This window comes from Ursus americanus, chromosome 6 (assembly GCF_024610735.1).
Source record: "Ursus americanus isolate L20-20 chromosome 6, mUrsAme1.1.p, whole genome shotgun sequence".
Taxonomy (NCBI): domain Eukaryota; kingdom Metazoa; phylum Chordata; class Mammalia; order Carnivora; family Ursidae; genus Ursus; species Ursus americanus.
In genome coordinates this window covers 36011935-36025269 of record NC_142132.1, presented here as the reverse complement: position 1 = coordinate 36025269, position 13335 = coordinate 36011935, and the positions used below count along the sequence as shown (strand labels likewise).

The window sequence follows — 13335 nt, the reverse complement described above, 5'->3', positions numbered from 1 at the left end:
CTTTTTGAGATTTAGGAAAAACAAAAACAATCCTGTTGTATTGAGTCTGTGGGTTTCAGGGCTGATCAAGGAGAAAGATATGACCCAGTGTGGCAGTATCACACAGGGAACTTCATTGGCGTAGCACTTTGACAGGATTGCACGCAAGGGAAGTCCCCCACAGTGTGAGACCTTCCAGAAACTAGACTGAAGGACCATCACCTAGAAGGGGAAAAAGGCAAGGGAATTAGGGAGTTGGGAGGGGAAGGAGAGGAAGAATTAGGGTTGGGGGCTTATGGTCTTAAGGGATTTTGCTCAGCAGCACAGCAGGGAGTCCCGGGGTCTGAGAACTCCAAAAGGCATTAGTGGTGTGGGTCTTTATAGTCCTGAATTTGTTGGTGACTAGCAGAAGTTGGGTGCAGTTTCCTGGGATGTGCAAACTAGTTAGGCTCTAAATGACTTAAAAAAAAAAAAAAGGTTATTTGGGCTATATTAAAAGCAAATTGATGTGTAAAAAATTGAGTCTGGCACCTAATGGGTTTTTGAATTAACATTTCTGGCCTTCTGTGAAGAAGTAAACAACATAGGGCCAATATACCAGGGCCATCTTTGGCTTTTTTATGTAACACATACGGATGCCCATTACTACCTTCCTGAGCCAGGAACCCTAATTTGGGAGCCACTATTCTGGATATTTCATAATATTGTCGAAGAATAGCAGGGAGCTCTCTTTCTCCCTGGTACTATGCACTAGTAGATTGTCAATAACTATTAGAATGTTAAAATTTTTTTAGTTAAGGTTTAATTTAATTGTAACATTTTGATGCATTGTTCCGTATTCACCTAAATTTTTAAGACTTACAATGTGTCAAATACTGTTTTGAATGTGTTCACGTACATTACTTCACTTTTCACTTGCATTATTTGGAAGAATTCAGTGGAAGAAGTTCAGTTGTCCAGATAATCGAGTTTAACTCCTAAATGCTAACACATTACGGAGTTTGTAGGTAACGTTCTCAGACGACATTAAATAACTAAAATAACACAAGATTATAATTTACTCTTATTTGATTTCTGAGAGGATTTCAGGCAGAGATTGTATATTTTATACTGTCTTACATAATGGACTACCTTTACTCATGAAATCTCTTCGGATGAATCTACCTATAGGTTGGGTCATATGAATAGTAGCGGTAGACTGTTTCCAATATTATTTGATTCAGAATCTGTAAATAATTTAATAATTGTCTTTTCCATGGGTCATCATGTTATAAGTGAAGCAGTCTAATGTTTTCCTTCTCTGGAAATCTAGTTATGTGGGGGTTAGTAGTGGACTGGACTCAAGAATTCTTCAACTACGGGTGGCTTATATGCTAATTTATTAAAATTATCTAAAATTACTGTTATTCTTGCAGAATGGAATCTAATTTAAATCAAGATGGAGTGCCTAGACCATCTTATGTTTTTAGTGCTGACCCAATTGCAAGGCCTTCGGAAATAAATTTTGATGGCATTAAGCTTAATCTCTCTCGTGAATTTTCCTTAGTTGCTTCAAGCACTGAGGTAAGTACAAGGAAAGTATTATGTTGATGATCATGATAGAGTGGAAATGTGTGTGACACACACACATTTGCTGATAGGTATGACCAGAGCTTTGTAGACTTTGTGGGTTTGAGGCAACCTTCTATCTTAGTAATTTTTTCATGGCACCCTAAATACATAACAGTTCTTCTAAGTAGTAAGTCCAAACTACTTAATATATAACTGTCTATACCTTAACCAAGAGCCATTTGAAAAAATAATGTACATAAAAAAAATTACTTTCTTTAAGATAATACCTTTTGGACGCTTCATAGCTTTTCAAGCTTTGGAAAGTATTGCCAACCTTATTTCCTATTCCTCTTTGTTTTGGGGTAGTACTTTTTTTTTTTTTCAATCACAGCAACCATTGAAAAATCCAGCTTCACCAAGATATGACAACAAAAGAAATAGTGTGATCTAACATTGAAACTGTGAACTACTTCAAGCTAATAGTTTATGGTGTTCAACATACGTCGAGTACTGTGATTCCCTCAAAAATGTAAAATATTCCACTATGCCCCTAGGAATTACAGGCCTTAGTTAAATTAAAATAACTCAATAGTGTTTAAAAAGTAAAAGTCCTTCCTTCTACTACCATACCTACTACGACTTTTGTTGTGTGTCTTTGTAGGCTTTATTCCTTTTTTTAAAAAAAAAGATTTATTTATTATTTAAGAGATGGAGGAAGACGGGGCGCCTGGGTGGCATAGCGGTTAAGCATCTGCCTTCGGCTCAGGGCGTGATCCCGGCGATCTGGGATCGAGTCCCACATCAGGCTCCTCCGCTATGAGCCTGCTTCTTCCTCTCCCACTCCCCCTGCTTGTGTTCCCTCTCTCGCTGGCTGTCTCTATATCTGTCGAATAAATAAATAAAATCTTTAAAAAAAAAAAAAAAAAAAGAGATGGAGGAAGAGGGAGAGAGGAAGCTTGATAAGGGGGAGGGGCAGAGGGAGAGGAGGAGGGAGTCCACAAGCAGACTACCCAGCTGAGCCTGCAGCCTAACACAGGCTTGATCCCAGGACCCTGAGATCATGACCTGAGCTGAAATCACAAAAGTTGGCTGCTTGACTGACCGAGCCACCCAGGTGCCCCTAGACTTTATTTCTTACACATTTACTTCTCAGTCCATTTATATTCTATTTGTTACGTTTTCAGTTATTAATTTTGATGCCTAAGAGAGTTGGACTAACCCATTTTATAAAGAATGGTGGAAGGGGAAAGGCTACATAAATTAAAAAAAATAAAACTTATTTAGTTCCCATCATATGCCAGGGTTTTTCACTTGAGCTCTTTTAATCATAAGAAAGAGGGTGCTTGGGTGTCTTAGTCAGTTGAATATCTGACTCTTGATTTCAGCTCAGGTCGCAATCTCGGGGTCATGGGATCAAGCCTCACATTGGAGCTCTGCACTCAGTGGGGGGTCCACTTGGGATTCTCTCTCCTCCTTCTGCCCCTCCCCCCACTCATATTCTCTGTCTCTCTCTAAAATAAATACATAAATCTTAAATAAATCAAGAAAGAAAGTAAAGAAGGGAGGAAGGGATAAGTGCCTCTTGGTATATGCGTGGAACCATGCATTATGTAGTCTTTTACATCTGCCTTCTTTCACTTAACACAAGGGTCTGTAAGCAATGGCTTCTTTTTGTATTGCTCACAAGCTAAGAATGACTTTCGTGTTGAATTTAAAAAGTCATCGCCAAATCCAAGGTCATTTGGATTTTCTAGGACTTTAATAGTTTTGTGTTTTACATTTAGGGTTGTATCCATTTTGAATTCATTTTTGTGAAGGCTATAAAATTAATTTTTCTAGATTAGTTTTTTTGCATGTGGATGTTCAGTTGTTGCAGCACCATTTGTTGAAAAAACTTGTCTTTGCTCCATTGTATTGCCTTTGCTTCTTTATCAAAGATGAGTAGACTATATTCATGCGCATCTATTTCTGGGCTCTATATTTCTGTTCCATTGATGGTTTCTGTTCTTTTGCCAATTCCACGTCGTCTTGATTAATGTAGCTTTATAGTATGTCTTGAGGTTGTGTAGTGACAGTCCTCCAAATTTGTTCTTCTCCTTCAGTTTTATATTGGCTTTTCTGGGCAGTCTTTATTTTTAGCCATTCTAATAGATGTATTGGTATCACATTCGTATTTGCATTTAACTTAATAACTAAAGATGTTGAATATGTTTTCATGTGATCATTTGTCATTAGTGTATTTTTGGTGAAGTGTCAATTTAAATCTTTGCCCATTTAAAAAATTGGGTTGTTTTTATATTATTATTTAATTTTAAGTGTTTTTTATGTTTTTCAGATGTATCTGCTTATCAGATACATACTTTGTAAGTATTTTTTCCGTCTATGGCTTGCCTGTTATCCCTTAGTAGTGTTTTTTGAAGAACAGAAGTTTTTAGTTTTTTTTTTTTTTTTTTTAAAGATTTTATTTATTTATTCGACAGAGAGAGACAGCCAGCGAGAGAGGGAACACAAGCAGGGGGAGTGGGAGAGGAAGAAGCAGGCTCATAGCGGAAGAGCCTGATGTGGGACTCGATCCCGTAACGCCGGGATCACGCCCTGAGCCGAAGGCAGACGATTAACCGCTGTGCCACCCAGGCGCCCCAGAAGTTTTTAGTTTTATCAATTTTTTTCTATTATGGATTGTCCTTTTGATGTCATATTTAAGAAATCTTTGCCTAGGGGCGCCTGGGTGGGTCAGTCGGTTAAGCATCTGCCTTCACCTCAGGTCATGATCCCAGGGTCCTGGGATCAAGCCCCATGTTGGGCTCGCTGCTCAGCGGGGAGCCTGCTTCTCCCTCTCCCTCTGCCTGCTGCTCCCCCTGCTTGTGCTCTCTCTCTGTCAAATAAATCGATAAAATCTTTACAAAAAAAAAAAAAAAAAAGAAAGAAAAGAAATTTTTGCCTAAGTCAAGTCCACAAAGGTTTTCTTTTGTGTGTTCTTTTAGAAGTTTTACAGTTTTAGTTTTATATTTAGGATATGATCCATTTTGAATTAATTTTTATATACAATGTGAGCTGTGTATCCAAATTCTTATTTTTTTTAAGTATAGGTGTCCAATTGTTCTAGCCTGATTTGTTGAAAAAGCTACGCTTTCTGTACTGCATTTCCTTTCCACCTTATCATAAGTCAGATGTCCTATGTGGGGGTTTGTTTCTGAATATTGTTTCATTTATTTGTCTGTCTTTCTGCCAGTACCCCACTGTTTTGATCAATGTAGTGTTGAAATCAGGTAGTGTTATGTTAGCCCACCAACTTTCTTTTTCATAGTTGTTTTGACTATTGTAGGTACTTTGCCTTTCTGTGTGATTTTTTTTTTTTGTTGTTTAAAGTAGGCTCCATGCCCAGCATGGCACCCAATGCGGGGCTTGAACTCAGGACCCTGAGATCAAGACCTGAGTTGAGATCAATAGTTGGACGCTTAACTAACTGAGCCAACAAGGTGCCCCCTATGTGAATTTTTATTAAAAAAATTTTTTTTGAAACTTTAAAATATATATACTTTATATATAATAAATAGGTTTGCAAGATATACTGAAAGGAGTTTTATATTTGTTCAATTTTCCTGAAATTAAAACCCACTTCCTTCTCTTCCCTTTTATTGAAAATCTCTCAACAGAATTATTTTGACAATTTAGAAGCTGGTATAGACAAAACAGGCCAGTGAGAAATATACTTCTGTGGTTGTCAGGTGTCCATAAGTGGACTGGACATTCTGTCATTTTAGGAAAAAGAAAGCAACATGCTGGGCATGAGAATGTAGCTTTTATTTTTAAAGTTTTTCCTGTATGTGTTGTGGGTTGCTTGGGCCTCGATATTGTTTTCATGTTTTATTTATTTAACTTTTATTTTTTATTTATTTATTTATTATTATTATTATTATTATTATTTTTAAAAGATTTTATTTATTTATTTGACAGAGATAGAGACAGCCAGCAAGAGAGGGAACACAAGCAGGGGGAGTGGGAGAGGAAGAAGCAGGCTCCCAGCAGAGGAGCCTGATGTGGGGCTCGATCCCATAACGCCAGGATCACGCCCTGAGCCGAAGGCAGACGCTTAACGACTGTGCCACCCAGGCGCCCCTATTTATTATTTTTAAAAAAGATTTTATTTATTTATTTGACAGAGAGAGACAGCCAGCGAGAGAGGGAACACAAGCAGGGGGAGTGGGAGAGGAAGAAGCAGGCTCCTAGTGGAGTAGCCTGATGTGGGGCTCGATCCCAGGACCCCGGGATCACGCCCTGAGCCAAAGGCAGACGCTTAACGACTGCGCCACCCAGGCACCCCACTTTTATTTTTATTTTTTTAAAATTTTATTTATTTACTTATTTTGATTTTTTTAAAATTTAAATTCAATTAACATATAGTGTATTATTAGTTTCAGAGGTAGAGGTCATCACCGAACTCTGTGAATTTTTAAATGAGCTTATCAATTGCCACAACAAAAGTCTCTTGGGATTTTGATTACAATTGCATTGAATCTGTAGATCAGTTTTGGAAGAATTGACATCTTAACAATATCGAGTTTACCAAACAGTGAGCAAGGTGTATCTCAATTTCTTTTAGTCTCCTTTAATTTCTCTGAACACTGTTTTGTAGTTTCCAGGGCATAGGCCTTTTACATCTTTGTCAGATTTATCCCTTAAGTATTTCATGACTTTTGATGCTATTCCAAATAGTATTGCTTTTTAAAATCAATTTCTGACTTTTTTCCCAGTATATAAAATAATAATTGATTTTGCATATTGATCTTATATCCTGTTACATTGCTAAACTCATCTAATAGTTCTAGTAACGTTTTTGTAGATTCTGTTTGATTTTTGTATGTAGATGTTAATGTTGTCTGTGAATGAAGACAATTTTATTTCTTCCCAGTCTGGATGCCCTTCTTTTCTCCTCTTCTCTTCTCTTCTGCCTGATTACATTTACTAGAACCTCTAGTACAGAGTTAGATAAAAATGATGAGAGTGGAAATCTTTGTATTACTTATCTTGCTACTCATCCTAGATTCAGTCTTTTACCATGAAGTATGATGTTAGCTGTAGGTTTTTGTAAATGTCCTTTGTCAGGTGAAGGAAGTTCCTGTCTATTCGACTTTGCTGAGAATTATTATGAATGGATGTTGAATGCTTATGTCAATTTCATGTCATCATTCAAATGCTTTTTTTCCCTACATCTATTAGTGACAAACATTTCTTTTTTTTTTTTTTAAGATTTTATTTATTTATTAGAGAGAGAAAGCATGAGCAGAGGTGGGGCACGGGGAGAGGGACAAGTACACTCCCCACTGAGCAGGGAGCCCTACCTGGGGCTCCATCCCAGGACTCTGGGGTCATGACCTGAGCTGAAGGCAGTCACTTATCTGACTGAGCCACCCAGGTGCCCCTAGAGATAAACATTTCTTTATTCTTTCGATGTGGTTATTTACCCAAATTGATTTTTGAATGCTAAATTGACCTTGTATTCCTGAGATAAAACATTTTTGGTCAGTCTGTATTATCCTATTTTATATATTGGCTAATACTTTGTTAGGGAATTTTCGCATCTATCTTAATTAGGGATATTGTTCTGTAATTTCTTCTGGGGATATCGTTGTCAGATCGCGGTGTCAAGGTTATGTCATACTCAAAATTAGTTGAAAAGTATTCTCTTTGTTTTCTTAAAGTCGTCTCTATAGGGGCGCCTGGGTGGCACAGCGGTTAAGCGTCTGCCTTCGGCTCAGGGCGTGATCCCGGAGTTGTGGGATCGAGCCCCACATCAGGCTCCTCTGCTGGGAGCCTGCTTCTTCCTCTCCCACTCTCCCTGCTTGTGTTCCCTCTCTCGCTGGCTGTCTCTATCTCTGTCGAATAAATAAATAAAATCTTTAAAAAAAAAAAAAATAAAGTCCTCTCTATGATTTGTATGATTATATTCTAAAGTGTTTGAGAGAATTGACTAATGAATTACCAGGGCCTGGAGTTTCTTTGTGGGATTATTTGGTTATTTGAACATAAGTTGAATTTCTTTAATAGATATAAGACTTCAGATTTTCTAGGTCCTGGGTGTTGTTTTTTGTTTTTTGTTTTTTGGTTTTTTTAGTAAGTTGTATTTAAGTAACTGGTTCCTTTTTACTTAAAAAAAAACACCACATTTCTTTAGAATTATTTTAAGAAATGAACTAAACTCAGGACACTTGGATGGCTGTCGGTTAAGCATCTGCCTGGCTCCGGTCATGATCCCAGGGTTCTGGGATCAAATCCCGCATTGGACTCCTTGCTCAGTGGGGAGCCTGCTTCTCCCTCTGCCTACTGCTTCCCCTGCTTGTGGTCTCTCTCTCTCTGTCTCTCTGACAAATAAATAAATAAATAATCTTAAAAAAAAGAACTAAACTTGTTTCTTCCCCAAAGGAAGGAGTAAAGAGAATGCTGTATAGCAAAAAAATTTTAGTTGGAATTGAACATTTGGGTTAATAGATTATTCTGATTGCGTGGAATTTATTCTAGAGTACTATGTTTTAGTGACTGAGAGCCCTGTTATTTGTATTTAGCTATAAAGATTAGGATTTTATGGAAAAGAGGTATATTGTAAACTTCAAGTATAAATATAGACGGTAGAGGAAACTGAGTCTTTTGTAGTGTTTTTTTCTAAGTAGATTTGCTTCTCTTTAGACATATAAAATGGTTACAAACGAGAGAATCACTGTTTGTTTAGAGGTTCTTTATAGTCTCAGTTATGTAATAGCCACTTTAAAGAAAGGTGATTTCTGAAAAGCCCTATTTTGCATTTTTTAAATACAGTTATTTTGTTCTTTTTAAGGCAAATAGTTTGGAATCCAAAGATTATCTCCAGGTTTGTCTTCGAATAAGACCATTTACACAGTCAGAAAAAGAACATGAGTCTGAGGTTTGTGGTGACTTTGATTGGATTTTACTTTCATTAAATGGACAAAATACCATTGTTTTTATTTATTTATTGTGGGATTATTTATGTGTTCTAGGGCTGTGTGTCTATGCTAGACTCACAGACTATTCTGCTGAAAGATCCTCAAAGCATCCTTGGTCGATTAAGTGAGAAAAGCTCTGGGCAGATGGCACAGAAATTCAGTTTTTCCAAGGTAAGTACTTATGTGAAACTGAAGATTTTTCTTTTAAGTAGAAGAAATTTGACTTAGGCTAAGTAGCTGCATAATTGTATATAATGAACTATATACATCATGTGCTTATGGAACTTAGGTGTTAGGCACTGGTATTTTTTTCTCAAGAGTAGGACTCAAATTTCAGGTTTGTAAATATATAATTGGAAGTGAATAAATTACTGTATAGTTTTTTAACCTTTTTTGTTATAAGAAATGTTCTTTTCAAAATTGAGGTGAAAACTTGATGGACTAGGTCAGATTTCTATCTTGAAAACTTTCTGACAGTAGTTAATCTATCATGTATATTTATGAGAGTTGGGGATATAGCACCTATCGTAAGTATATGAATCTTGTAAAAGAAATCTTTTAAATTTTTGAAACACGAGGGGTGCCTGGTTGGCTCATTCGGGGGAGCACACAACTCTTGATCTTGGGGTCATGAGTTTGAGCCCCATGTTGGCTCTAGAGATTACTTAAATAAATAAACTTAAAAAAATAAAATTTTAAAACATGAGTTATGGGGTAGAACTGATTGTAAAAATTTACTTGAATTTTCTAAAAAGACTTGTTTTAAAAAATGCTTATTAGGTTTTTGGCCCAGAAACTACACAGAAGGAATTCTTCCTGGGTTGCATTATGCAGCCGGTAAAAGACCTCTTGAAAGGACAAAGTCGGCTGATTTTTACTTACGGACTAACCAATTCAGGAAAAACATATACATTTCAAGGTAAACTGTATTATTTTTGCTGGAAAGGAAAAAAGTACTAATAGTCACTCATTCTCATAATACTTGCATGTAGTTATATTTCCATTACCTGGTACATTTGCTCCATTTTTAATAGTAATAGCATATTGAATATGTATTGCCGATGGCTTTTGATTCAGGTTGATTTAATTCATTTGTGAAATTGCTTTACACGTATGATAGAGAAGTAGATGATAACAATTCAGAAGAAGGATTTATGTGACGTAGTGAATTAAGCATGGATAACCAGGGAAGCATTTTGTTTACCTTTTATACTTTGTGATATGGGTGATTTAAGATGTTATGGCCTGATGTGAATGTAAAATTTCAGGTTTTGCATCAGTATATTAGTTGATAAAATGTCCGTTATACAATGAAGAGCAAAGTGATGGAAAACTGAGTAATCCTTCAAATTCTCTTGCTTTTGTCTTAGCTATTTATTCTTGCCTGTTAGTGGTATAAAAAGAGCCTTGGTAATCCAGGAATGTTTCCACTTTGCTAATACTCTAAGAGAGTATAAAACAAAAATTCTTTTCACAGGCACAGAAGAAAATATTGGTATTGTGCCGCGAACTTTGAATGTATTATTTGATAGTCTTCAGGAAAGACTGTATTCAAAGATGAACCTTAAACCACATAGATCTAGAGAATATTTACGGTTATCACCACACCAAGAGAAAGAAGAGGTTGCTAGCAAAAGTGCATTGCTTCGGCAAATTAAAGAGGTATGGAAGTGGTCTAGTATGTGAAAAATATATACATCATGACCTTTTATTAGCTCTTTACTTTGTTTCAGCCTATATTTGAATATTTTGTGGTAGTGGTGGTGGTGATGGTTGTCTTTTCTTTTTGAGAAAAGTATAAACTTGTTTGAAGACCTCTCTTCTTGCTTTACATTGTACAAGTAGCAGAAATGTTTAAACAATACAAATGTAAATGGTTCTGAAATTTTTTTTGGTGGTTGTAGAAACAGTACTATATGTGATGATTAAAAAAATCTTTTTAATTGTTAATTTGTATACACAAAATCTAAACAAGGAAATGTGAGAAATAAAAAGTGAAAATTTCTGATAACATTTATCTTTTAGGTTATATTGGCTTCTTTTCTTTCTTCTATTAGTTTTTCACAGAAAGTTTTTTGTAAAGATATATTTGTCTATTCTTCCTGTTTCTTGTGGATTTTATGTTATGTTTTCAGACTATCCTATTTAAGATTGTTAAAACTATTTACAGTTTTTATAGATAGCTGCAAAATATTGATAGAGTTTTTCTTTTTTAAGACATTTAGAAATCAGGGTTTCAAGGTGATAAAATATTTTTGCTCAGTGGAGTTCACAATTCAGCGTCCATGATTATGATCTCTGAAAGTAAAATAGTGAGTATAAATAAAAATTATGGAAATTGGTAGGTAATTGCACAGAAAATTCTTAGAGGAAATTGAAGTCATTAATAATGAAAAAAATTTCCCTTACAAGTTATCCAGTTGAAACATCATATTGCTTATGAAGTTACTAAAATATTTAAAAAATGAAATCATGCTTTCATACGTTGAGTGTAAGATGTGTTTTTAGAAAACAGTTTGGCAATACTGTGAGTGAGAACTTAAAAATTTGTCATATCTTTTCATCCACTAATTCATATTTAGGGATATATCCTAAGGAACTAATTAGAATGCAGAAAAAAAATTATAAATGAAGATATTTATCTTAGTATTATTTTTACTTACAAAACTTTGTAAATAATCTAAATGTTCAGTAGTAGGGGAATAATTATTTTACATCTATTCAGTTACATAGCCACCATTATTTGTTTACAAATAAATTTTAATTATAGCAAGTAAAAGTAAAAGCTCTCAATGTAGTAAATGTGGGGAATAGAATAGAAAGGAATATATTGAAATATCACTAGTAATTGCCTGTGAGTGGCAGGGATCATATGTGACGATATTCTTTTTAATACTCTTCTGTGGTTTCCCAGATTTCTTATTATGAGACTGTATTATTTAACTGGGGGAAAGAATTAATAGAGGTCATTGAATTGGGTAGATGACAGGTTGTGGTTTGGTTGGTGACTTATTTGGATAGATAATCAATGTACTGGTTATTTAACCTTAACTAAAAATAGTTTTAACTTAAAAAATTGTTCCTTTTTAGGTTGTGTTGCAGAATGATAGTTATGATACTCTTTATGGTAAGGTTTCCTTTCTCACTTTTCAAATGTTGATTATATGAAATACATTTGAATAGCTTTTAATTTTTGAATCACTCCTAGTGATTTGATTTTTTAAATGACAGTAATTCTTGGAAAATGGTACATACTATATGAAATAACAGTCACTGTAAAGTTTTATTTGGATTTAATATCACAAAGAATCCCTTTCACTTGTAACTTTCATGTGAATTCAAGAGAGTTACTATTTTTTCTTTGTCCTTTACGTGTAACTTCAATTTGATTCATTGACATTCTTTCAAAAAGAAAAGAAAGATAAAAAGAAGCCAAGCTTTGATTAATACAGTTTTTTTTTTTTTTAACATCTGCTTTGGTCCAAAAAATGTTTAACATTGCTGGTTAAAAGATTAAGGATACTTGTTTTTCAAGTCCGAGGTCTTGATCTGTCTTGTCTCATTTTTAGCTAGTTTCTTAATTTTGTGATTATCCTTTTTTATTTTTTGTAGGAAGTTTAACCAACTCTTTGAATATCCCAGAGTTTGAAGAATCCATGAAAGACTGTGAACAAGCTAGCTTGAATATGGATAATAATATAAAATTTTCTGTGTGGGTTTCTTTCTTTGAGATTTACAATGAATGCATTTATGACTTGTTTGTTCCCGTATTATCTAAGTTCCAAAAGAGAAAGATGCTACGCCTTTCGCAGGATGTAAAGGGCTATTCTTTTATAAAAGGTATAGTAATGAGTGCTTTTTATCTTACTGCTCTGAAGTTTCTTTCTAGGCTTCGTTAGAGCAAACTGGAGATTGAAAATTTTTATATTAATTATTTACATCAACATAGTAAGAGAAGTTTGTGCTTTGGAGGTATGTTTTAGTATGTTAATTAAACCTGAGTGTAAAGAGGTAAGTGTTGATATTGTTTTGCTTGAATATCACTGATGGAATTTTGGGAGGTGGGAAAAGCTATGTGTGTTGGTATTCACGTTATTCTGCTGCTTTGTAGCAGCTATGAAGCTATGAAAATGTATCTCTTCTTCCACAGTGGTGTTTTTCCAACTTTTTAAAACCACCACTCAAAGTAGGAAGTACATACATACATTAATAATGTCATGATCTAGTACTCGCATATGTATAAATATGCATACATATTTACAACTCAGAAGTTTCATTACTTATACTTACCCTTAGTACAAGGAATACACTTTGATATTTTTCTGTATTCTACTTCATTTTTATAAAATGCTGGTTATGACTAAATTTGACTTCATGATTCACTAATGAATTACAATCTGCAGTGTCTCACATCTAGGTAATTTTGTAGGTTTAATCCATAGTATGATTTGTCTTTGTCTTTTTTCCTCTTGTGTATCTCTTTTCTAGTGGAATATAGAATACCTGAGTGGATTCCACCTAGAGGGTGTTATTAAAAGATTTCATTATATGTCTTTGGGAATAGAGGTTACAAATCTCTAAAGAGATTACATTGTATAACAAATGCTGTTTTTATAAAGTGATATGTGTCCTCTTTACTTTTTTAAAGATCTACAATGGATTCAAGTATCTGATTCCAAAGAAGCATATAGACTTTTAAAACTAGGAATAAAGCACCAGAGTGTTGCCTTCACAAAGCTGAACAATGCTTCTAGTAGAAGGTAAAGAGTAAACCCTGCCGTGTGAGCTCTGAGCACCCAGGGTGTTCTGTGCTATTGTAAATACAACTAATTTAAGATTAAAATGG

General features: G+C 34.9%; 1 protein-coding gene across 7 annotated transcripts in view; it reads left to right on the top strand.

Moving 5' to 3' along the window:
• The window catches only part of KIF20B (kinesin family member 20B), a 66028-nt gene that overhangs the window by 1957 nt on the left and 50736 nt on the right, over positions 1 to 13335 (top strand). For all 7 annotated transcript variants that reach the window (XM_045810066.2, XM_087862912.1, XM_045810068.2 and 4 more), the window contains exons 2-9: positions 1395 to 1542; positions 8363 to 8449; positions 8544 to 8660; positions 9270 to 9408; positions 9967 to 10151; positions 11580 to 11616; positions 12102 to 12329; positions 13138 to 13249. In XM_045810066.2, the coding sequence (XP_045666022.2) occupies positions 1396 to 1542; positions 8363 to 8449; positions 8544 to 8660; positions 9270 to 9408; positions 9967 to 10151; positions 11580 to 11616; positions 12102 to 12329; positions 13138 to 13249 (1052 nt within the window). In that variant the 5' untranslated portion in view covers position 1395. The remainder of the gene's footprint in view (positions 1 to 1394; positions 1543 to 8362; positions 8450 to 8543; positions 8661 to 9269; positions 9409 to 9966; positions 10152 to 11579; positions 11617 to 12101; positions 12330 to 13137; positions 13250 to 13335) is intronic.